The 24762-nt window shown below is 47.3% G+C and overlaps 2 protein-coding genes and 1 pseudogene across 7 annotated transcripts in view; 1 reads left to right on the top strand and 2 right to left on the bottom strand.

Annotated features, from left to right (window-relative positions):
- Positions 1 to 7653: 7653 nt before the first annotated feature.
- On the top strand, positions 7654 to 23489 carry TMEM243 (transmembrane protein 243). Of its 3 annotated transcripts, none has more exons than XM_033161521.1 (5): positions 7654 to 7702; positions 9595 to 9938; positions 19769 to 19819; positions 22094 to 22198; positions 22850 to 23489. In XM_033161521.1, the coding sequence occupies exons 2-5, from the start codon at positions 9861 to 9863 to the stop codon at positions 22970 to 22972; spliced, it is 357 nt and encodes a 118-aa protein (XP_033017412.1). In that variant the 5' UTR covers positions 7654 to 7702; positions 9595 to 9860; the 3' UTR covers positions 22973 to 23489. The 3 variants fall into 3 exon arrangements, with proteins under 3 accessions (XP_033017412.1, XP_033017413.1, XP_033017411.1); XM_033161522.1 differs by lacking the exon at positions 7654 to 7702 and adding an exon at positions 8320 to 8391 and having other exon boundaries at positions 22094 to 22141; XM_033161520.1 differs by lacking the exon at positions 7654 to 7702 and adding an exon at positions 8320 to 8391.
- LOC117054611 lies at positions 15068 to 15223 on the bottom strand (annotated as a pseudogene).
- Positions 23135 to 24762, bottom strand: part of DMTF1 (cyclin D binding myb like transcription factor 1) — a 30769-nt gene continuing 29141 nt past the window's right edge. For all 4 annotated transcript variants that reach the window (XM_033161517.1, XM_033161519.1, XM_033161516.1 and 1 more), the window contains one exon: positions 23135 to 24344. In XM_033161517.1, coding sequence (XP_033017408.1) covers positions 24235 to 24344 — 110 coding nt within the window. In that variant the 3' untranslated portion in view covers positions 23135 to 24234. The remainder of the gene's footprint in view (positions 24345 to 24762) is intronic.

Below are 24762 nucleotides of genomic sequence, written 5' to 3'. Positions count from 1 at the left end.
TTTATTGAAACAATATGAAAAGACAGGTGAGAAATTGTAAAAGTGGGGTGAGATTCCAGTTGGCTTTGGGGACTCTGCAATCCTATGAGCCCCATTCATGGACTGTTGACTTGTTCAGGGTTCACACTGAGGCCTCGCAGATGTGTCTGGCTGTGGCTTTGCTCCCTGACTTTATTTAGTTAAACTCTGAAAGCTGGACCACATCAGCATCCCCCCCCCCCCCGAAGACTAGGCTGCAGACACTGGCATGGCAGGAGGAAAGATGCCTGCAGCTCTGCAACCAGTGCAATACCGTGGTTGCTAACTAAATTTTCACAGGGGCTGCCCTTTTCAACTGAGCAAGGGCTGGAGGTCCAGCACTCTGGACTTAGTCCCACACACGCCAATACCACAGGCAAGGGGCTCTTCCCCTTCCCCCCGCAATCTTTAGCCATCACACCCCTTGCTTTTTCCTAGTTGGTCTCTAAGGTGCTACTGGAAGAATTTTTTTATTTTTTATTTTGTTTTGATTGGCAGACCAACACTGCTACCAACCTGTATGCAAACAGTAACAGTTTTGGCTGAGCCTTTCCTTTGGGCACCTCAGTTGCTCACTCCACTTTCTCTCTGCCTTGGGCTGGTTTGCTGCATGGTCTAAGCAGCTGACAGGGAGGGCTCTGCCAAGTCCATTCTTGCTATTTTTTACATTGTAGCAGAGAGGGTCAGAGAGCAAAGTACAAAATAATTTGAGAGTGCGGATAGGGGTCCTTTACATCAGGGTCTAAGATGGGCACCTTCTGAGCTGAGTTCACCTTTCCCTAATATATTAAACTTTGCTTTTGTTCTCACTACACTCACTGCAGTAAAGAAAGGGGTGACCTATTTTTCAGAGAGAATGGAACAGGGGCGCCAGTGTTGTCAACATGGAAACTGCCACAGCAAAATAGCTTTAATGTCAGGCTGCAAGATAAAATGTTACTGAAGAATGCTTGCGTGTGTCAGCACTTGCATGGGTCTCTGGGGCAACACAAGTTGTGCAGGAGAAACAAAACAAGAAGTTTAGCTAACCTAATTGGTTAACAAGTTAAGAGAAAGGACTGTCCTCCATTTTTATGGTAGCTGAATGTAAGTTTGCAGCTGCATTATTGGGTCTCTCCTATAAACGAGTCCTGGGTTTCTACTTTGAGCTCCAGCTGTATAGTACTGAATTGTTTGGCATATCAAATGATGCCTGCTGAATACAAAGGTATCCTGATGATGATGAGTCTTGGAATAAATAAAATATAAAACTTGGTTACATGGATATATAATGTAGCTTTATGGATTATGGCCTCAGTGTTCCTGCAGAATTGGAAGGAACACCCTGTCTCTGTGGAGTCTCTCTATCATTCAGATATTAGCACTTCAGGGACGGCATGGAAAAAGGATGGGGAAGAGAAGAAGAGTTTCTCAGGGAAGTTCCATAGGCAAAGCACATGCACTGCATGCAGAAGGTGCCAAGTTTAGACATCTCCAGCTAAATGAAACTCAGGCAGATGGGCTCAGAGTTACAGCTGCCCAGGACCTAGAGAGCCACTGTGAGTCAGAATGGTCAGGACTAAGCTAGACACAGCCATGGCAGAGCCATACGTTCTGCATATGCAGTCTAATAGCCTTATGTGCTGTTGAATCCTGAATGTGAGACTGGTCAGTCCTGGACACCACAGTGAAAACATCAATGAGACATTAACAGAACATCCAGTCTGTACCATGACTTCTGTCTTGCTTCAATTTTGTGTTGTGCCCTTTTGATAGAAGACATATCCTAGCCGCAATAAAACTTTTGCTGAATACAAATCACCTGGGGAGGCATCAGTCTGGCAGGATGTTGATTCAATTGATCATAATTGATATGTTTAGACTGTTCATGCAAGGATGGCTTGAGCCTCTGTAGAACCAAAGGTCTCCGTCTGAGAGCCTGACCCCAAACCTGATTGTACCCCAGCTGGTGGGAGCCCCGGTCTTCCGCTGGTAGCTGGGTAGCCACGACCAGGTCATGGCCTGATCTCAAGTGGGCTCCAAGAGCAGCTTGGTGAAAATAAAAAGAAATGGATCTCCAAATGCATGTTTGTGTGAAAGGTGGCTCAGGGCCTGAAAATTGGATTTTCTTTTCTGCCATGGACTCAGTTTCTCAGACATAGTTGCTAATGTGTAATATGAAAATAATCTGAGTTTAGTTCAAATCCCACATGGTGGGATTTTATGACAATCAGCTACAATTACCCCAGTGATGTTTGGTTTCTCCCTATGGAATCCTGGGAACTGTAGTTCTGTGTTAGGCTTTAGGCTTGTCTAATAGAAGCAACAACCCCTTCAGAGCCTTCACAAAAGAATGAGACCTGCAGATTACCCCCAGACGTGTGGGCTTTCAAACAGGTCTGATAGACACTGCTAGTGAGATAACCCCTTTGGCAGTTGCTCATTAGTAAAGTTTTGGTAACATAGTAGTTGTGCGGGTTTGCCAATATAATAGAATTGAGGATGTGCCCATCAGACCACATGGCTCGGTATAAATACAGCAAGCAAGAAAATAAATGCATTGTGATGGGCAGGGAGGAAAATTTCCTCTTCCAGAGTATTATAGCCTATTCATACTGATTTTATGCATCATAAGACTGATCCCAATAGCCTTTGAGCAGAGCCAACAGAGAGCGTTTATTTTGTGAATTATAGTTTTCAATGGTTAATATTTGGGGCTTATATTTTTTGCCTATGAATAATGCTTATCATGTGACAGCATATTCCCAATATGTAAACAAACACATCCATTCATTCATTAGGAATGCTTGCTCAATTTACGTCCTTGGGGCTCAGCAGATACCACAAAGAATTGGCCCACTTCTGATTCAGAATTATCACATGAGATGAAGAAAAGTTTGCTGAAGTGTTTGCTGAAGTCACAGACCAATGCCATTTTCACCCACCTTCCCTTTCAATTGATGTATTTGGTACATTCAACCCAAGCTGTTACTCTTTCATTTACTGACCTGTATGTAGCTAAGATAGAAAAATAGGTATTTTGCACTTATTAATGCACGGGCGTGCCAAACTCCTAGGAAATTCCATCACTGCACTGCACTGACAGTTATTTCAGGAGCCGAATTCTCTGAATCATGTTTATTCATCATTGACAGAGCACTTTGAGATCCTCACGGTGTCTGCCTTGAAAAGGTCATGGCATACGTACTAATTTTCCTGGCTTTCAGTGCCAGCAATAAACACATTTTCGACTATCAATCCTCATCATCACTGTTATCATAGCCATCCTATTGTTGCTCTGTGTTAGTAGATAGTAAATGAAAAAAAAAACCAACCACAAAGAGAAATGAAGAGCAAAGTCTCACGTCCCCTGAAATAATTGAGAAAAGGAAAATATCCTAAGGAAGTGTACTGGGACTCAAAAAACATCAGGACATTTTACAGAAAGAAAGGAGACAGCGTGGATGGGCTCACTTTGGTCTCATGTGATTCACCTATTTCTGTGCTGGAAAGCCAGTTGTCCATGGCATGTGCAATATATTTTCAAAGGAAGAGGGCACGATCAAGATCTCTTAAGCAGAGATGGGGAAGTCTGTGACCCTCCAGATATTGTAGGACTACAGCACTCGTCATCCTGACTACCGGCCATTGCTGACTGGGACTGATATATGAGATACGTTGCTGTCCGAATCCACCATTCTTTGCGAGAATCCCAGGAATCTAAAGCTGCTAGTCAACTGATCAGCGATCCATTAGGGAACATAAGGACTACCTTGTGTTCACCTCCGAGCAATATTCTTTTTTGCATCAGGCACTGTAGAACAACAAAAAATACAGGTCCGAATGGAACAAGGAGCCAAAGAGGCATAAGAGGACAAGTGGGAACACTGAGCTGCGTTGCAGAAGAACAAAAGCTGAAGGCTGAGAGGGAGAAATAGGCATGCACGACTACATTCTTAGCTCTCAAGTCAGTGCTTCCCCCCACTAAATTAGTGGGTGGACCATTCCAACTTCTGGGCTTGCCCTCCATGGGGCCAGTCCCATGACACCATCAGTTGTTGTGGGGCCTTCATAATTCTGGTATGCATGCTGCTTCCATTGGTGCCATGGGCATCTTTATCATGATTCATTTTTGCATTGTGCATGTATGCGCACCGTCATGAGGTCTGGGTTTGTGTGCTAGTAGCCCCCAAGAAACAGCAGGAGCAGGTACAAACTCAGTGGTGATGACAATGATGAATGTGAGGATCATTTGGTCCTTCAAAGAGGTCTGCCTGATATTGGCCTCAGGCCTCGAGAGATGTCACCACACGATCAGAGCACTGGATTTTCTGGTTCCATTATGACTATTTACTGATATCTGTGCAACAGGAATTATCTAATGCAAGCTTCCTCAACCTTGGCTCTCCAGATGTTTTTGGCCTACTAGCTAGCAGGACCAGTGGTCAGGGATGATGGGAATTGTAGTCTCAAAACATCTGGAGGGCCGAGGTTGAGGAAGCCTGGTCTAATGTTTACTGAATACAGATAAGCATGTGCTGATAAAACACCCTTGGAAAATATTGCAAATGCCCCCAAACTCAAATATAGCAGGAATGTTGATAATATCTCTCTTAATTTTGCATATATAATACATGTATAAAATACTTCTGACGCACAAATCATGATCTAGTAGCTTGATAACTTTCTGCCTTTTCAGGACGTACAAAGGATTCCTTGTGGGCTAAACAACAGGGCTACTCCCCAAATCCTCCAGATTAAGAGCACTCGGGGCATGATGAGTCTGGAGAGATCCTCACAGAGATTTGAATCAAGTGCTGGTTAAACACAGAAAACACCGCAGTGTTTCATCTGGTTGGCTTTGGGTGTGCCAGGAACCTTTCACCAGTGTGATTTCACTTCCAGTCAAGGTACTCTGTTCTTTGCCCAGCAGTTTCAGGACTGGATGGTCAACATGAAATTAAGGGGTTCGTCAGACTTCAGAAACACCACTTGAGTGAACAAGGCTCTCAGCATGCAAAGGTGATGATGCTTGAGAGGCTAAGGAAGTGGAAACCAACACGGGAAATTTCTCACAAATTCTACTTTGGAATTACTCAGGTACCATTCAGGCTCGCTAAGCTTCCAATAACTTTTTCAAGATGGGCTCTTTGATGTGCCAAGGCACCCACTAGAAGTGGCATCAGCTTTCCAAGCCAAATAGGGTTGCTCCTATTTGCAAAATCTAAATGACTCAGCAGTTATAGGTGGTCGGGTATCGTATTGTGTTGATCGCTTCCCTCCCCCCTTCTTTTCCTTAAAAAAATATATATAGTTAAATCACAAAGCTACCAGGGGTCCAGTTTACTCCTGTTGAAATGATTTGGAAAGTGAAAATACCAAGTGCTCAAGCTAGCTGAGGTCAATTATATATCCCTAACAACTTATTAAAATAGAGTAGGGAAAGTAATGTAGCATTTTGCTTGCATCATAAGTTCCATTTTGTTGTGGTTATACCACTTCAAAAGTACAGTACTGCAGTATATTCACCTCCCCATTTTTGTCATTTAAAAAAAATGTACATCTCTGTGTGTAGAAAACAAATAAATAAATTATAAAAGAGTAAATTATACCCTTGATGCGAGAGTTAACATTTTCCTTTTGCAAACTTGCAACACTGATTCTCTATGTGTGTAATGCTATTTTGAAAGGGGGACATGCTCAAAAAACAATGCAGTGCTGAGCATATTAGGTATTGAATCTTATGGGTCAGACTCACTCTGGAAAATGCTGAGCAAATGTCAACATTTTTTCACCCAGGCTTCCCCCAGCCCTTAAGAGCAGACCCTATTTTATGTGTTGGAATCCTTCCTCTTTTCTTTTTTTTAAAAAAACACTTTTATACTTCATTGCTTTTATGTTGTTTTATATTGTACATCGTTAACAGATTTTTAAAAAATCAAGCCGTTTATAAATGCTTAAAATGCTTATCTATTTACAAGGTATTTGTATACCACTTTCATACAATATCAGGGATAAAACTAGTTACAGTTAGGTAGCCGTGTTGGTCTGCTGTAGTCGAAACAAAATTAAAAAATTCCTTCCAGTAGCACCTTAAAAAGGTAAAGGGACCCCTGACCATCAGGTCCAGTCGTGTCCGACTCTGGGGTTGCGGCGCTCATCTCGCTCTATAGGCCGAGGGAGCCGGCGTTTGTCCGTAGACAGCTTCCGGGTCATGTGGCCAGCATGACAAAGCTGCTTCTGGCGAACCAGGGCAGTGCACGGAAACACCGTTTACCTTCCCGCTGGAGCGGTCCCTATTTATCTACTTGCACTTTGACATGCTTTCGAACTGCTAGGTGGGCAGGAGCTGGGACCGAGCAACGGGAGCTCACCCCGTGGCAGGGATTCGAACTGCTGACCTTCTGATCAGCAAGCCCTAGGCTCAGTGGTTTAACCCACAGCGCCACCTGGGTCCTAAGTTTGTTCTTGGTATGAGCTTTCGTGTGCATGCACACTTCTTCAGATACACTGAAACGGAAGTCACCAGACCCTTATATATAGTGAGAGAGTGGGGAGGGGTATTACTCAGAAGGGTGGTGGGAATGGGTGATTGGCTGATAGGTGTGGAAAACCTGTTGACGACTGTTAACGAATGCAGTTGGTCTTACAGGGAAAAGCAAGGGGTGAGATGGCTAAAGATAGCTTTGTCATGTATAATGAGATAAGAATCCAATGTCTCTATTCAGACCAGGTCTCTCCATGGTTTTAAGTTTGGTAATAAGCTGCAATTCAGCAACTTCTCTTTCCAGTCTATTTCTGAAATCCTTTTGTAATAAATAAAACTGTTAGCACATCTGCAAAGCTAAGCAGAGTTTGGTATGGTTTCAATTTGGATGGGAGCACTATGTGCTGAGATTCCTGCATTGCATTAAAAAAGTTATTACTTTTAGATCATTTTTCTTTCTGAGTAAACCCAGGTGCATATATTGTCTGTAGAGCCCATTTTCTCCAAAAGATACCGGTATGCAGTTTGTATGCATGCGGATGGATGTACAACAGTCAGGCAGCAAGCTAGCAGGCAAACAAACAAACAAACAAACGGAATGGGTCACCCAAGTATGAAAAATCCTTGTTCTCGTTTCCTTTGAAAACGATTGAAGCGGGGACTTTAAAACTCTGCCCAACCAACGCGAAGGCGCCGCCGAGGTCGCTCGGTTCGACTTGCCCCGCGGCGCATCTCGTTCCCCGCAAGCAATTTCTCCCTCGTGGCTTTCCTTTTCCTCTTTCATTGAAGAGCCTCCGTCTTAATTTGAGGGCTCCGGGGGTTCGAGACCCCCGCAAGCCCCCAAGAAGACTCCTGCGCTTGCAGCAGGGGACGGGGCTGGAGGACCCTCGCGGTCCCCTGCCTGCTCCCCCCTCCCCACCCCCGCGGAAAACCCCAACCGAGATTTGCAGCAAGGTGCAGGTCTCGCCCGCGTTGCCATTGGAGGAGCCGAGCCAATGAGCTCACAGAGGAAGGCTGGGCTTGCATTAAGAGCGGCGGGGAGGAGAAGAAGGAGGGCGGCGGCTGCTGCTGCTGCTGCTGCTGCTGCTGCTGCTGCTGCTGCTGCTTTGCGACACTTGGCCGAGTGCGAGAGGGAGGATTATCCGGCAGCAGAGGGGGAAGCAGGAACTTGCCGCTGCTGCTCTTTCCCTAAAGGTGCTTCTTCTTTCCCCGCAAAAGGTAGGGGCGGCCGTGGAACGTTGGAGGCGGCAGCGTTCCTTTTCGGAACGTTGTGTTGCCGTTTGCTGTGCGGGGGGGGGGGGGAGGGCGCACGTGGTTCTCCCCCGCCTAGAAAGCCGAAAGGGAGCCGGATTCGGAGGGGCGCGGCGGGGGCAGCGTCGGGAACGAGGGCGGGCTCGTCTGGGCTGCAAATGTCTTATTTATTAAGCTCTCCCAAGCGCTGCGCGGCTCTCTTTCTTTTCCTTTTCCCGAAGACCTCGGAATCTTCGCCGGGGTTGCGGGGAGTGTTGCGGAGTGCCTGGCTGGCTGCAACTGAGGCCGCCGCTGCAGATCCCCGGGCAGAGAAGGGTTATTCATTCCTGGGCTGCTGCTTTCCAGGGGGAGGGAAGAGGGGGGGGGACCTTCGCATTCCCTAGTTGACCGAAAGTGCTCGAGGGACAGCGAAAGTTTGTGGCGCTTTGGTTTAAAAATGGAACAGGTCCTTTTCGAATCTGGGCCGTCGCCGGTATCCGGTTGTAAGAAAATCTGGTTTAAAATAGGGGAAGAGACGTAAGCCCCCCCCCACCCCGGAACCAAGGTGCAGACCGCCGTGGCAGGATGGGTAGGAGCAGTCGAGCGTCGGCTAGCGTGGTTGCTCCCGCATCTCCTGGCCAGTGGATCCCTCTGGCTGGGTTTTTCGGTCGAACCAGGTGCAATTTTTTGTTCTCAATCCCGGGGTTAAATATGCATATGTAAAATTATTTGCATGCCATCTTTTCACAGTTCAAACCATACTCGAGGTGGCACCAAAAAAAAATGTATAACTGCAACATAACTAAAGCAGCTGTAAATAAATTAAATGTTTAAAAATACACAACTAAACTGAGCTGTATAAATTGCAGGGTCTAAAATAAATATTCAAAATATTTAAACAGCAACGGCCTTCACCCACCAGCAAAACCTTCTAAACACGCCCCCCCCCCAGCGGAAGAGTCTGCTCAGCAGTCTCTGCTTCTGCAGCTGGAGTCAATCTGGGCCCCACCCTCCCAGGACAGGTGATAGGCCTTCCTCCCAGTTCTGGCCACAGCCCCCTGCACAGCTCCTTGGGAGTAATGACTCTGGACTTGCCTCCAAGGAAGCCTGCCTAGGGGCGGGAAGCGGGAGCGTGTCTGTTTGGAGACTGCAGCTGCACTCTCTTGCCTGGGGTCTAAGGGCCAGTGGCTCCCTTTTCCATTCCATAGGCAGAGGTGCTTCACCTGGAAAGGTGGCTCTTGCCTGTGACACCTGGCAAAGAAGAATATGTACCTGCTGCACTTACAGTGCAATGAGGCGACAGGATGCCGAGACAGTAGGATGGACTTGACCACTTGAGCTTGAGGGAGGTTACTGCTGCATGTGAGAATGAAACGGAAATGTGCCCAGCCGGAAGGAAGGTTCTGCATGGGATGCTCTGGTTTACTGTTTGCAGGGAGAGTTCGACACAAGGGAGCGTTCAGAGCCATAACCCCCCTCTCTTTCTGCAGTCTGAAGTGGTAACAACAGTCCATTCTACTGCCTCTGAGTTAGGCCATTGGTCAGGCTCAGTATTGTCTACTCTGGCTGGCAGCCCCTTGGCCAGGGTTCCAGTCTCTCCCAGTCCTACCTGGAGATGTTAAAGATTGGACCTGGGACCTTTGGGATGCAAAGCAGCTGCTGTGCCTCTGAGCTGCATCCTTCCTGCATCTCTTCCGTGTGCGTAAAACAGGCCAAAGAGAGGGCTGGGGCGGAGAAAGAATGAGAAGAGTCACCTGTGCAATATAATCCTGAAACGGAGCAGCCCCTTGCTAGTTTTGACCAGGAGCAGAAGCAAACCTTTGGAAACGTGGGTTGTGTGCCATGATCCTACTGAGTCTTCTTTCTCTTCTTCTTCCCAGCTCTTGATCATGAGGAAGGAAGCCGTGGTTTGGAGGAGAGGAGGCTTGGTTCCCTGGCTTTGAACGCCCAAGTTGTACACAGCCTGCGGAGCAACAAGAGAAATGCGTTTTCCATAAATAAACTCTTCCCCTCCGCCTGATGCTGCGGCTGCTTTTTGCCACGGGCTCCAGGCCTCTGAGACAAGGAGTGGGTCTGTTCTAAGAGGATCTGCTGCCGATGTGGGAGTGAGCGATCACAGCCAAACTTGAGAAGAGTTGGGGGAACAATGGAGGACTTTACCACCCGGACATATGGGACCAGAGGGCTGGACAACAGACCTCTCTTTGGAGAGACTTCGCCAAGGGTAAAACGAAATCCTTCGTGTGCCTTCTCTCCTCCAGGAAGGGGGTTTGTTTGCAGGGCAGTGGGTTGCTGTTAAAGGGCTGCGCTGGTGCTCCTTGAGCTCCGGCGCAGTGTTGCAAGCGATGCTGGCTGCAGCTGGGCTCAAGCCTGGCTGTGCACAAGCCCAAAAGTTTCAGCTGGCTGCTGCTTTGAAAAAGATCCTGGGATGTGTCTCTGCTGGTTCATTGGCACCTCTGAACAGAGGACTGCCCTGAGCAGCTGTGTAAGTGTTGGGGAGTTTCATTGGAAGTATGGGCGATGGCGGGCATTCGTTGCTCGCTCCCCCCCCCTTGTGGCTGGCATCTCAGATCCTTGGTGAGTTGTTGTGTCAAGGACATATTATAGTTGTGCAATGTGTACAAGCCTTGCACCATCACATGCCTATATCATGCAGTATGGAAAAGCCTTGCTTCCTCGTAGGCTTTTCTGATACTGAGCGCATTGTCAAACGGTTGCAGTACAAAAGTTTCCTATGACAAACCTACCTTGGAATTCTCTTGTCTTGGGTTAGATTATTTCAAGGCCTTTTCTCCTGTAGCAAATTGAACCTTGTAATGTTGCCTCCTGAATTGCATTAGTCAATGGGGTGCCACAGGGTTCTGTCTTGGGCCCAGTCTTATTCAACATCTTTATCAATGACTTGGATGATGGGCTTGAGAGCATCCTGATCAAGTTTGCAGATGACACCAAATTGGGAGGGGTGGCTAATACCCCAGAGGACAGGGTCACACTTCAAAATGACCTTAACAGATTAGAGAACTGGGCCAAAGCAAGCAAGATGAATTTTAACAGGGATAAATGTAAAGTACTACACTTGGACAAAAAAAATGAAAGGCACAAATACAGGATGGGTGACACCTGGCTTGAGAGCAGTACATGTGAAAAGGATCTAGGAGTCTTGGTAGACCATAAACTTGACATGAGTCAACAGTGTGATGCAGCAGCTAAAAAAGCCAATGCAATTCTGGGCTGCATCAATAGGAGTATAGCATCTAGATCAAGGGAAGTAATAGTACCACTGTATTCCGCTCTGGTCAGACCTCACCTGGAATACTGTGTCCAGTTCTGGGCACCACAGTTCAAGAAGGATACTGACAAGCTGGAACGTGTCCAGAGGAGGGCAACCAAAATGGTCAAAGGCCTGGAAACGATGCCTTATGAGGAACGGCTTAGGGAGCTGGGTATGTTTAGCCTGGAGAAGAGAAGGTTAAGGGGCGATATGATAGCCATGTTCAAATATATCAAAGGATGTCATATAGAGGAGGGTGAAAGGTTGTTTTCTGCTGCTCCAGAGAAGCAGACACGGAGCAATGGATTCAAACTACAAGAAAGAAGATTCCACCTAAACATTAGGAAGAACTTCCTGACAGTAAGAGCTGTTTGACAGTGGAATTTGCTGCCAAGGAGTGTGGTGGAGTCTCCTTCTTTGGAGGTCTTTAAGCGGAGGCTTGACAGCCATCTGTCAGGAATGCTTTGATGGTGTTTCCTGCTTGGGGGTTGGACTGGATGGCCCTTGTGGTCTCTTCCAACTCTAGGATTCTAATGCAGGGCTTCCATAGGAATGCTGGTCCTCGTCTAATATTGACCATACCATGCAAAAGTTCTTATTTATGAAATTATTTATGGAATGCTGTATCATTGATTGCACAGTGCTTCTTAACTCCCTCTTCCCATCAAGATCTCTTTTATTCTTTTGTAAGAGATCAGCTGCGTAGACCAGTGGCGGGCATCTCTTGGGGTTGTTGGGTCATTTTCTAGGCTCTTATTTGGTTGCTTGGTCTGAGTGGTATCTTGGGGGGGGAGCATGAGGGATGCAGCAGACGTGGCGTGGCTCTGCAGCTCTTGCACATTCTGTATCCCACAAAAAAATGTAAGCTTAGTACGTTTTGTGCAGACCCTGATGTGCACTGCTCTCAGTAACCGACGATGGTGCCAGTTTGTGGCACTCTTCCAGCACATAAAAAGGTAAAGGGACCCCTGACCATTAGGTCCAGATGCAGACGACTCTGGGGTTGCAGCGTTCATCTTGCTTTACTGGCCAAGGGATCCGGCGTACAGCTTCCGGGTCATGTGGCCAGCATGACTAAGCCACTTCTGGCGAACCAGAGCAGCGCACAGAAACGCCATTTACCTTCCCGCCGGAGCGGTACCTATTTATCTACTTGCACTTTGACGTGCTTTCAAACTGCTAGGTTGGCAGGAGCAGGGACCAAACAACGGGAGAAAATTGCCACTCTGCCTTTAACACTTGAACCCAAGGTGGCTTATGGTAAATAGTGTCTGTGCTGGGTATATTGTCAGTGTTAGCAATTTTGAGGTGTTCCTAGCATCCTTGAGCTTGTTTGGAGGAGGCACTGTGGGTTAAACCACAGAGTCTAGGGCTTTCCAATCAGAAGGTCAGTGGTTCGAATCCCTGCGACGGGGTGAGCTCCCATTGCTCGGTCCCAACTCCTGCCCACCTAGCAGTTCAAAAGCACATCAAAGTGCAAGTAGATAAATAGGGACCACTCCGGCGGGAAGGTAAATTGTGTTTCCGTGCGCTGCTCTGGTTCGCCAGAAGCAGCTTTGTCATGCTGGCCACATGACCTGGAAGCTGTCTGCAGACAAATGCCGGCTCCCTCGGCCTATAGAGCGAGATGAGCTAATGGTCAGGGGCCCCTTTACCTTTAGCATCCTAAATGTTGCAGGAGACACTTAGTGTTGGCATTTGTCTGTCAGGGGTGAAGTCAAACCGCTGGGTTGGCAGTACCAAAGTGATCTCTTTGGGGGGGGGCAAGCCTGTGTGGTGTGTCTGGAGATCCTGGGCTGCCCAGATGACAAGACCCCTCTCTTGGCCTCACTGATGGGGTCGAAAGGAAAGCCGAGCGTGACGTTGGGCAGCAGCTTGGCTGCCAGAAGGAGGCGTACAAGGCACCATCTTGGGGTTTGTGTAGGGTCTTTTCTTCTCCTGAAGATATCCCGCAAGGCAGCAGAGGGTTAGTATCAGAGTTTTCCTTCTCCTAGATGGGCTCCCTTCCCATCTGCCCCTCGCTTCCCTCTACAGTACATGCAGAAAGCGCCTCTTTGACTGTTCAGCCCACTCTTGGTCTTGTCTGCTCCATCCGCCAGAGCCTGTCTTTGCATGCAGGGGAAGCCCCTGACGCCCCGAGGGTTTGAGACCCATCAACCACCCTCACCTGGTTTAGCCTGCCGACAGCTTCTAGGAGCCACAGGTGAGAGCTGAGTTGCAGGGTGGGGACCCAAGGTGGACAAACTACCCCAGAAGGAGCATGATGTATCCCCCACCAGAGGTACCATGTCCTGTCCCCTAACACCCCATAAGCCCCAGGAGACTCTGCAATGCGTGGTTTCAGAGGCACATCTCGGCTGATGTCACATGAACCCAGAATTGTGTCCCCAATGCTGCGTGATGCTTCTCAACTCACCTGCCACTTTGGCCAGGACACTCCCCTCCCTCCTTTTTTGGCTGTGGTTAGAGATGCTTTCTAGGAAACCTCTGAGACCATGCTGCTTTTGTGCTTCATTTCTTTCTGGCCGTGAAACGCGATGGTGAGCTTTGCTCCTTGCCTTCTCCCCCCCTCCCACACTGGGTCTTGGCTGGCAGCGTGAGGATGAGGTTTCTGCCCCTTAATTGTGTTCGCTACAAATGGTTTAAAACATGAGGGCTTATTGGTCACTACTTTCTTAACGTGTTTATAAATGTCATTTACAATATCACAAAGCAGTAGTACTGTATATCAGATAGTAATGACAACATAATTTTAAAAAATTGTTGAAGAGCACTCGGGAGATGCAAGGCCCTCTTTCAGGTTGGGGATCTTGAAGCAGGGCTGCCTAATTGCCCAATTGCTGGCCGTACTAGCAGAGAGAGACAGAGGACTCGGGTCCAGCTGCATCACGAAGGCTACAGGTTGGACCCCCTTGGAGAAGTGCAGTTTCCCCAGCGGCCAGGCTTTGTGGGGCTGGGGGGGGGGGAAGGAAGATGTGGCTCTGTGTCACACAGCCTTAAGAAAGTCTGAATAGCCTTTTCAAGCCAAGAGACACGGCCAACTCCTTGACATCTCTTCCACTCCCTCGGTCTCTGTGTGTGAGGTTTGTTCACAGTGTAGAACCAAACATACTGGTAGGTGGATGAGGTCCGTCCGGCCTCCCTCACGAAAAATCCCAGATTATGGCAGATTTGGAAAACTGATGTATCACACAAATGTGGGTGTGTTAGAGTGCACTGCTATGAAAACGATTCTGTTAACCTTGAGAATACAGACTTTATATAAAACAGGAGCTCCCTTTTCACCCCCTAGCTCCAGAGTGAGCTCAGCATATGGACACCAAGATGACAGACTTTTGTACCAGTGAACAGAAGACTTGTTCAGACGTCAGTCTTGCCTTTCCTTCCATGCTTCTGGCTGGTGTTTTTAAAATGTGCTGCACAAACTGTTCCTTGTTTGATTGTTGCATTTTGTAATACAAGGAGACTTGCATTCTGGCCTCAGCTCAAACTTGTGGAGCTGTCCTTGTTTCATAGCCCAGTCCTGGAATAGGTTTGCATTGCACCGTAGAGTCGGAAGGGACCCCGAGGGTCATGCAGTCGAACCGCCTGCAATGTAAGAATCTCAACTAGACCCTCCATCCTCTGCTTGAAATCAAAACCCTTGGAATTCACAGAGGCCTTGCAGTGTGGCTTCTGTGAACTTTTCGAAGCCTTTTTCTTTCTCCTTGGATTCCTCTCTGTCCCTTAATGTCCTTAGTGAAGGGTGTGGACTTGCCCACGTACTTTGCTTTATTGTCTTCGGTTCAAGAGTTGGCCCATTCCTTCCTTCCTTCCTTCCTTCCTTCCTTCCTTCCTTCCTTCCTTCCTTCCTTCCTTCTCGTGCCATAAATCTGAGATTCAGCTGCTGTGCGAAACGCAGGGCACAGCCTTGGAGAGCTCCTGCCTTCCTCGCATCTGAACTGGTTTGGCAGCTGGCAAGGATCTGGGGAGAGCAAGGTAGTCGGTACCCTGTCAGGGAGCGAGCGCTGCAGCCATGAAAACTCCACTTTCTCTCATTCTTTGTATGGCTTTGCAGTGATGCATTGACAACCGAACAACTTTCAGGGACCAAGCAATGACCAGGCAAGAGTGACTCATCCCTGAGCAACGGCCTCTGCTAAGCAAGGAGGGCAGCGACAGGCCACTTGGCCTCCTAACTTTTAAGCATCCCTACAACTACACTACACTTGATCTTAGCCAAAAGGCCGAGAAGCGATCCCTACAACCTTCCACTGCAGTTTTCTGTTGCAGCATTGCGCCTGCTGAATACAATATTATTGATTGATTGAATTTATATACAGCCCTATACCCGGGGTCTCAGGGCGGTTCACAGAAAAAAATAAAGATACAAAACCACAAAATACATAATAAAAATATAGACAACCCAATACCCTCCCTTGATATAGCAAGAGGCACCATACAGCCCTGCTTGCTTGTTAAATATATTTTTGCCCAACCATCCCATAGCTTGGTTCCCAAGGAGACTTACCAAAAAAAAAACCAAACCATACCATAGTTTTCCATGTATGACAACCCCTGTTTTTTGAACCCAAAATTAAGAAATTGGGCCAGAGCCCAAACCCGAGCTGCCCACGCCAGACCCCGACCCCGAACCCCTGTGCATTCAACATCCATGTATGAGAGACCCCCAATTTTTGACTAATTTTTTGAAGTGAGAAACATTGTCTTCTACATGGAGAAAGATGGTAATAATGGCTTGTAGAAAGGTTTAGCACGTTTAAAACCCTGTTGAAATTCAGTGTGAGAGCTAAGCACATACGGTAATCTTTTCCATTGAATCTGAGGGGACTTAATAGAACATACAAAGCTGCTTTTATACAGAGTCAAAATATTGGTCTCAGTGTCTCCAGGGCATTTTTTTTCTCCTTAACAAAACAGCAATCTTGAATTTTGTATAATTAGATGTATATTTGCAGGTGTTTTTTAAAATTACTAGTACAATGGGGTACCTCATCAAATTAGCTCCTGGTGACCAATTAGCTTTTTACTTTACATTAAGGATGCTTAGCTGAAACTCATTAACCATGACGTTGCCTGGCGCTGACCCACTTCCATTTGGTGGGTAGTGGTCTCAGGCAAAGCGAATGGGGTGTGTGTGTGTGTGTGAGAGAGAGAGAGAGAGATTTAGGTCCCATCCGTACTATGCATTTAAAGCAGTCCCATGCCACTTTAAACCCCGACCCCAGTGCCTTTTTGGGCAGCCTCAGAGTCTTACTCCTTGAAAACTTCCTTAATTTCCTCCGTTCCTGAGGTTTGTGTGTCGCCTAGTGAGCAATCCGGCCTGAGTCTCTGCTTCTGATCTGCTAAGCTGCCTCCTCTTTCCAGAGTATTTTTAACCTTTCCCTGGGCTAAGCTTGCCAGCAAACCACCGTGTTTCAGAGCGCTGCAGAAAGACCTCCCGATATCAGCCTTGCGACTCCTGGATCCATGGCTTCTAGCCTTGGGCTCCTGGGGCGCTGCCTTCTACCCAAGGGCTGTGTGTGCCAGAAGAAGAAGAAGAAGAAGAAGAAGAAGAAGAGGAGTTTGGATTTGCTATCCCGCTTTTCACTACCCGAAGGAGTCTCAAAGCGGCTCACATTCTCCTTTCCCTTCCTCCCCCACAACAAACATTCTGTGAGGTGAGTGGGGCTGAGAGACTTCAAAGAAGTGTGACTAGCCCAAGGTCACCCAGCAGCTGCATGTGGAGGAGCGGAGACGCGAACCCGGTTCCCCAAATTACGAGTCTACCGCTCTTAACCACTACACCACACTGGCCAGCCTTGAGGGGCTCTGAGTCAAGGGAAGTTGCCACCCTTGACCTCCATTTTTCAAAATGGCCATTTTGGAAAACTTGTGTTGGGGGCATCTGGACCAACCAGTTGGCCAGGAGGTGGCCCAGAGGCACTTGACGCCATTCCCTTCCTAAAGCTGAGCGGCTCTGGGTGTGTCCCGCGTCTGGTTGGGAGTCCACCTGGGATGCTGCTCTGAAGGACAGGCAGGATAGAAATCTCGCTGGGTTCTCTAGATGCCAAAGAGGCAGAACTGCAGGACCCTCTTGGGCAGAAGAGAGGATGGGACACCTGTTCACTTAAGCAGGCCTGCAAGCCTCTCTAGGGCTGGCTGTGCACCCCAGGCCAGTTGGGGATCCAGAGAGATTGGGATCCCCAGAGAGGCATATAAACTTGTTCAGGCATTCACGCCTTGCCACGTTCAGCCGCAAGAGGGAGGGGTGGATCCAGCGTGCACCCCGCCCCCCCAATTTAGTTGCCGTTTTATATCTGAGTTGCTGAATCGGTTACATGCAAGAGACTGAGGGTGCACAGAACACAGAGGATAGTTTCTTTGGAGATTTTGAAAGGAAATGGTCACATGTGCAGTCTTAAGAGGGATCTACCGTGTGTTTTTCTGGAACATGCAAATACATAAACTTCTGGGGGTTAAGTGTCCTTAATTGGTTACCCTGCATCCTTTGTGTGCGCAGACAGACGGCTGTTGTCTCCTCCTCCCTTTCCAGACGGGATTTGTTGAGGCATCCCTCTTCAGCCACCAAGCTAATGGCAGCCCAGTTGCCCTATACTGGTGCCAGTGGGGGCTTGCCTTTGTCCAGTCATGTTGCGGATGGGTGATGGGCAGCAGGTTTTGCCGATCACATTTGAAGAGAGGAGGGGAAAACCTCTGGCTTTAAGAGGGGGCAGAGTGATGGAGGATGAAGTTCTCCGTGGCTGCCAGTGTGGGAGGCGGTTGTGGCGCCTGTCCTGTTGTGGGCTTCCTATGGGCATCTCATGGGCCACTCTTGAGAATTAGGCGCTGGGGTAGATGAGCCTTTGGTCACATCCAGCTGTTATCAGCTGCTCTGCTGCGAATTCCCAGAGAACTGTTGCAAACCTAGCCTGGAACGTTTTCAAAGTAGTGCGTGGAAGCAGTTTGCTTGTGGCGCAGCCCCACACAATGTGGATACCGTTGTTTAAAGGATGGATGGATGTCACAGTGCCTTAAGATACCAGCGTTGCCTGTCCCTCAGTGGAACATTTTAAGCTGTTCTATGATTCTAAGCTGGCAGATATCTGTCTAGTTCACTTTTGTAAGCTAATGTGTGCATATTTATTCTCTCTCTCTGGGGCTATGCTTCTTCCCAATGTGAACCCCCCCTTGTTCCTCTTGGGGACTCCCATTCCTTTGGAGGTCCCCATTGCGGCAAAAAAAAAGCTAAGGAACAATGCCACTTTCTTTGGGTGGCCGTCTGGGACGCTGCATGGAGTAGTTTTGGACGGGCAGCGAGTGTTAACTGCTAATTCCCTGTGGAGGCTGCCAGATCCCATTTAATGCTATGACAACAACTGATCCTAATCCTGTTCTGGGCCCTGGTTACAGCTGGGCAGGCCAGCTTGCTTCTGTTTGCATTACTTGGCTTATTTTCCTCAAAGTGAGGTATTTCTAGTTCTCCCCCCTCTGCCTCACCTTTGCTTGCTTGCTTTTGTATTTGTCACCCTGCCTACCCCCCCCCCCATAAAATACTTTGGTTTCAGGGTCTGTCACCGACTGGGGAGGGAAGGAAGGAACTGGAAGAGTGGTTTGGGGATGCAATACCCCCCCCCAACCCCAAAATGGCCATGGTGATATTTTGCCTCAAGAACAAATATGCAAACAGCAAACATTACAGATTTCCCTATTTTACAAGGGAATATTCCAGTTGTCCATGTACCTTATCTTGGGGTGAATTACTTCATCTGCTTTGCCTTTGGGCAAACGTTTTTAAAAGGCCCCAGTTGGTTACTTGGGTTGCCCTTCCTCAAGTGTCATTTTAACAAGTTAAATTGTGTGTGTGAACAAAGAAATCCTGGCCTCCCGTGTACACCCATTTCACAAGCACCTGCGTGAGCGCTGAAGGCACCAATGTTGCTGGCAGGTGAGATGGTTCTTCTTGAACTGTTCATAACCCAGGATGGTTGCTTTTCTCTTCTCGTAAGTCTTCCAGCCACACAGAAGGTCCCTTTGGGCAGGGCGGGCTGGGGCCGGGCAAAAGGTTTCCCTCTGCCGTTTATAGTAGTCATGGAGTTGTGAGCTCAGGCAGTCAGGTGTGTGTGTCATTTTAGGAGGTGAAGCTTAGCTTTTGCAGATTGCTTCAGCGAGGGGTCTTAAAAACGTTTTTGGGTTTGTGCCATTCAAAGGTGCTATTATTTTTGTGATTGGACAGCATTTAGCTTGGTAAATCTACATTTTGATGAAGAAGCACATAAATTGCTTTTGGGAAATCAAATCAATTTAATTTTACCTTCTGAAAATGTCAGGTAATACTTAATAATTATAATGATATATTAGTAATAATATGTGGATCCAACTGCCAACCACTTGGACAGGCAAAATAAGCCCTCAAAGTTTATTTAAACGGTGCCTGTTCTTCTGGAATTGAGCAAACCGAAAAGGTAGCCAGTTTTCAGTGCTAAACATATTTGGCGTGAGGATTTGCCCAGGCAGTTAACAAATACTGTAGCTGCTTTACACAGGTGTGAACATGGTTGGCACCTGAAGGTGTGAGCTGCCTTTACTGAAGGGAGAATTCACTTGAAGACAATAGTCTTTCCACTCTATTTTTAAATATTTATTGCATCTACCTCTGGTATGCCTTAAAATTCTTAAGATCAGAACCTGGGCATTGAATGCAAATCTAGCACAATTTAGCACCAGATGTCAGCTGTTTAGAATAAGCCTTTAACAGAAATGTCAGAATGCTACTGCTAACACTGTGTTCTTCTTCCTTCCAGGATAGAATAATCAATTTAGCTGTTGGCAGCGTCACATCATTGCTGCTCATAGTAAGTATTCACATCAGTTTTGCAAACTTACAGCACAATCCTATGCATGTATATGCAGAAGTAAGTCCTGTTCAGTTTGATGGTAGATGGGAGCAAGTCCCCAGACCAAGTCCTGACAGCCAAGGCTTAGAGGTTTCTTGCTGGATGGTCCTCACTGGGTTTTATTTCTAAATGAACTCATCTGCCTGCCAATTCTGAAATTTGATGTCAGCTTCTCTGAACCTGGATACACCTGCCATTAGAGATGCAGGTGTCCTCAGGGGCTAGGAGTGTCTTTCGCCAGCTTTGGTTGCTAAGATGGTGGTGGCTGTTCCTGGATAAGGATAATTCGATCACAGTTGTCCATGCATGGAGAACCTCACAGTTATACTACTGCATTGCACTGCCTGTGGGGCTTCCCTTGGGGCTGGGTCAAAGGCTGCAGGTGGTGCAAAAGGCAGCGGCTAACTTGCTTGTGGGGGCAAACTCAGTGGCGGTGGAAGGCTCCGCTCTACCCGGGGTGGCGCGTCGTGACGTCATGATCACCGGCCCGCCGCCGCTTCCGCAGCCCCCTTTTAAGCCGCAGAGTGAAAAGGCGGCTCGTGGGGCTGCTGAGCGCGATCGGCGGCTCTCCGCCGATCGTGCACAGCAGCCCCACGAGCCGCCTTTTCCCTCTGCGGCTCAAATGTCGCGCAGGCGCACTCCGTCGTCGGGCCGTGCGCTGCTGCTCCCGGGGTGTACCGCCCCCCCCAGCGACGCCCCTGGGCAAACTACACCAGCGTAGGACGCCTCACTAGCTGCCAGTCTGCTACCGGTTCCCGTTTGAGGTGTTGGTGCCAGCACAGGAAGCCCCATGCAGCTCAGGACCAGGTGACTTGAGAGGCTGCCTTCTACAGGAATGTTTCTCCTACAAGTCCCAAAGGTCTCAGCAGCCCATTTTGCACTATCCCAGGGCAGAGCTTTCATCATGGCTGCCCCTGTTCTGTGGAATAATCATACCTGTTGAGATAGGACACTTCCTGGAAACAGATGAAAGACATTTTAGTTCCAAGCAGATTTCCCAGCTGGAAGAATGGGTCTTTGCTTGGCTTTCAGAAGCTCCTAGCCGGCTTTCACCCAGCCCTGCTGCTTCGGAGCCTTTTAACTTGACATGAATGGGAGGCATGAGCTCTTTGGCTTCTCAACCAAGATCTCGAGAGGGAAATTTCTCTTTGCATCATGATAAAACTTTGTCAGATCTCATTCCAGCTCCACCATAATATAAACAACCCCGTATGTCTGGGCTTTTCCTCAAGGGAAGGCTCATTTTAGTTATATATTTCAGAGCTCCTAGTAACTTGAAGCATCACTGTAACACCCTTTCAGTATTTGCTAAGACTCGTTTAAAAAGATGTTTTAGCATTGGTACAAGAGAGATGTCCACATAAATGTCAGTCTTTTAAAACCAAAACCATAAAACACACCTATGAACTGTCCAAATGAGTGTTCCCTTCCTGAGCCAGTGGAATTACTTGTTTCCAGTATGTGCCCTTAAAAATAGTCAAAGCATGAACATGTTCTTTGGCGTGGCACAAATGCACGGCAGCCACAACACTTGGTGGGCTTCCAATTTCTGCGTTCCTTAAGTGAGCCAGATGGTCAGGCAGAGGCAGTGTGCTAACTGCAGCACAGAGATCCTGAATTTGCAAGGAATCCAGCGTGCAGCTGAAGTGGAGAAATCCTGTTGTGTGTGTGTGGTCTGGCAACACCAGCTGATGTTTGCTGAGCTGGTGCGGCTCTCCCGCCCCCGTTGAGGAATGAACGGAAAGGAGCTCCCTGTTTTAGAAGCCTCGCTCAAAAACTCTGCAAGCTGCTGAACCAGTCAGCATTTGCCTGGCTTTTAAACCAGCACTCATGTTGTTGCCTACTTGGAGTAGGAATTGGCCCCTGAAGGAACAGGGGCAGAGGCTGGATCCTCCCCCCCTCCCATTTTAACCAAATGACCAACATAATTAAGTCTTGACCAGTCGTTTGTGTAGATATTGGAAGGCAGCATCAAGTCTGTATGTCATCTGCTTGTAAGCCTTTGCGGAGAAGGGTGGCATGCAAATTTACATGGAAATGAATGGAGCACCAATACGGTCCTCTTCAATATGACTATAACTGGTGTGATGTTGTTTAAACAGTGGCGTGAGATGGGTTGGGCTGCATTGCATGGAAATTTTAATAGGAATTCCTCACTAGGCAGTGCATCAGAACTGTGTTTCATATTTGGTGTGAGAAGTAATGGCTGTGCCCTCCCATTCTTTCCTCTAGGTCACTCTAATCAGTGCTTTTGTCTTTCCTCAACTACCTCCAAAACCGGTGAATATATTTTTTGCTTTCTGCATCTCCTTGTGTAGTGTTTCGGCTGGCATTCTTGTAAGTATTGTGACACTTGCTATGCTAAGACTAAATGGACCTGCTCAAACCGGGGGGAGGGGAGAGTAGCACCCCAAAGCCCAAGAAGGCACACAAGGGAGATGCACAGTAGTTTGTGGGTTCCTCTTTGGTAGATGCATGGCTAAGCAACGTGGCATCTGAGCCACAATGGAAGCTTACATCTTTCCGTGGGGAGAAAAAGCAGTTGTTCCAGGAAATGTTGAACATGTATATGGGGTGGGTATTGGGAATGGGGAGCTGTTCTTTTAAGGGCCTAATTCATTAGAAAGTTCTCTGCAAACTCCCATGGAAACGGAGAAGAGCTGCCCTGGATTGATAAATTGTACAGTGATGAATAACATTGGGGGGGGGGGGAGTGGCCTATTTTGTGTGTTGGATATCATGATCTAAATCCCATCGGAGAAGCAAATTAGTATCTGCCGGCATCCGCTCCCATACTTGATATTTTAATTTATGTGGAAGGAGCAGTCTCTTTTGGAAAAATTATAATGACTGCCTGTTTTTACTAAAATGAGCCTAGTAAATCATGGTACTTGCTTTGCCCTGGCGTTTGTAGGTGAAGGGATGTCTTAACCTTTAGTTGTGTCTGCTTGAAATACTCACCTAACCAGTTTTTTTTCCTCTCCTCAGATCTACTGGTATCGACAAGGAGACCTCGAGCCCAAATTTAGGAATCTAATTTACTATATCTTGTTTTCGATTATTATGTTGTGTATATGTGCCAATCTCTACTTCCATGAAGTGGGGAAATGACTCTTTGATGGCATATCCTAAGGATGCATCAAGTGGGTTCTGGGCAACACTGTAGGAAATGCTTTTGGAATGGATTACCACCCCAGACGAAGGCTTCATCTGAGCAAGCGTCAAACGGGGACTTGCGTTTGCCATCTGCCATGACAGCTTTGTTTTTTGGGGGGAGGGATAAACCGCTACTAGTGCACTTAATGAACATTCCAACTCTACACGTTTTTCAGAACGGCACGATTTTTTTTCCTTGCAGGGAAAAATGCATTTTTTTATTACACTGTACAAAAACTGCAGCACTGCAAATGTCTGTACTACAGTATAAATAAAAAGGCATCCTACTGTTACAGAAGACAAATAGGTTATTGTTTGTATTAAATTGAACAGTTATTTCTGTTGCCTCCGTAAGCAGCCAACTGTTTTGTAAACTACTGTCATTTTTCACATGAACAGAGAAAGTCACAGACTAAAGACAAACCGACTTCTGAGGAAGCTAATTACAGCAATAAATATTGTTTTTTCTACATATCTTTGTAGTGTTGAGTCATGTTTCCTACCCAAGTTGGACTCTAAGCTCCACTTAGTGTCTCCTTTTACAGCCCTCACATGGGGGCAGGAATAAAAACCCAGCAGCCACCGCGGAACGTGTGTGACAGGGCGGTCCAGACAGCACTGACCTCCCCCACTTGCGGCGATGAATTCAATGGTGAAGGTGGTCTTGGCTTCTATAGCAGAGTTCAGAATAAGCCCAGAAAGGGCTTTAGGTTTATTGCAGGGGTCAGGGTGGGAGTAAACAGTCTCAGGCGTCCTTTTCTCCTATACAGTACTTGTGGGGAAAGGATTCGTTGCATTTGATCATTCTGGGGCTACTTCATCCATCGCCAGCAACAGATAATTCTTTTGTAACCACCTAAAGTCTAGTATACTCAGACTAGTGGTGTTTCCATATGAAATGCATTAGAAGTAACAGTAAAGAATGGAAAAATAGAACTCTCCTGCCACTCCTTGTTTCCCATAGTTCCTGCACTGAAGCTATATTTTGTCCTGTTGATGCTCAAGAGCTGCAATCTTACCAGAATCTGCTTCCAGTCTCAAGAGGAACAGCCTAAAAAGCAAAAAAAACCTTTGATCAGCTGTGGCTACAACTTCTTTAAACCTCTTCTTTGCCCAGAAAGGTGGGCTGAAGCTGTTTCAGCAAATGCTTTTCTTTCTTTGGAAAAGGTGGTTCAGCACTCCATTCTTTTTATTTTTTGCAGCACTGGGGGATGTGCTCAGTGGCAGCTCACTAAATCTTCAACATCCTTGGAGTCTTCAGAACCAGGGCTATCCAAAGAGGAGCCAATGATATGGGAGTTCTCTCCATGGTGTTGCAATATAGGATCTGTAATGAAAAAATGGTTGTGAAAAACAAACATTCTAAAAGTGGTACCTTGGTTTAAGAACAGCTTAGTTTATGAACCACTTGGATTAAGAATGCTGCAAACCCGGAAGTAGGTGTTTTGGTTTGTGAACTTTGCTTTGGAAGCAGAACATGTTGCACTTCTTGTTGAGTGTGTTACATTTGTAAATTGAGTCCTCCGCTGCTATGGGAAAGCACGCCTTGGTTTAAGAATGGACTTCCGGAACGGATTAAGTTCGCAAACTAAGGTACCACTACATGCAGGTCCTGCTTACTGAACACAACGTGTTCCCTGGAAATCATTCATTAGATGAGCATTTACATAACAAGTCCACCATTTCCATTCCTTCCCACAGGGAGCATTTCTGTGATCTCTCCTGCCTCCCACCATGGTTTCTGC

This window comes from Lacerta agilis, chromosome 10, assembly GCF_009819535.1.
Source record: "Lacerta agilis isolate rLacAgi1 chromosome 10, rLacAgi1.pri, whole genome shotgun sequence".
Classification (NCBI taxonomy): Eukaryota; Metazoa; Chordata; class Lepidosauria; order Squamata; family Lacertidae; genus Lacerta; species Lacerta agilis.
Note: the sequence above shows the minus strand (reverse complement) of the source record. Positions and strands in the feature narration are given on the sequence as shown.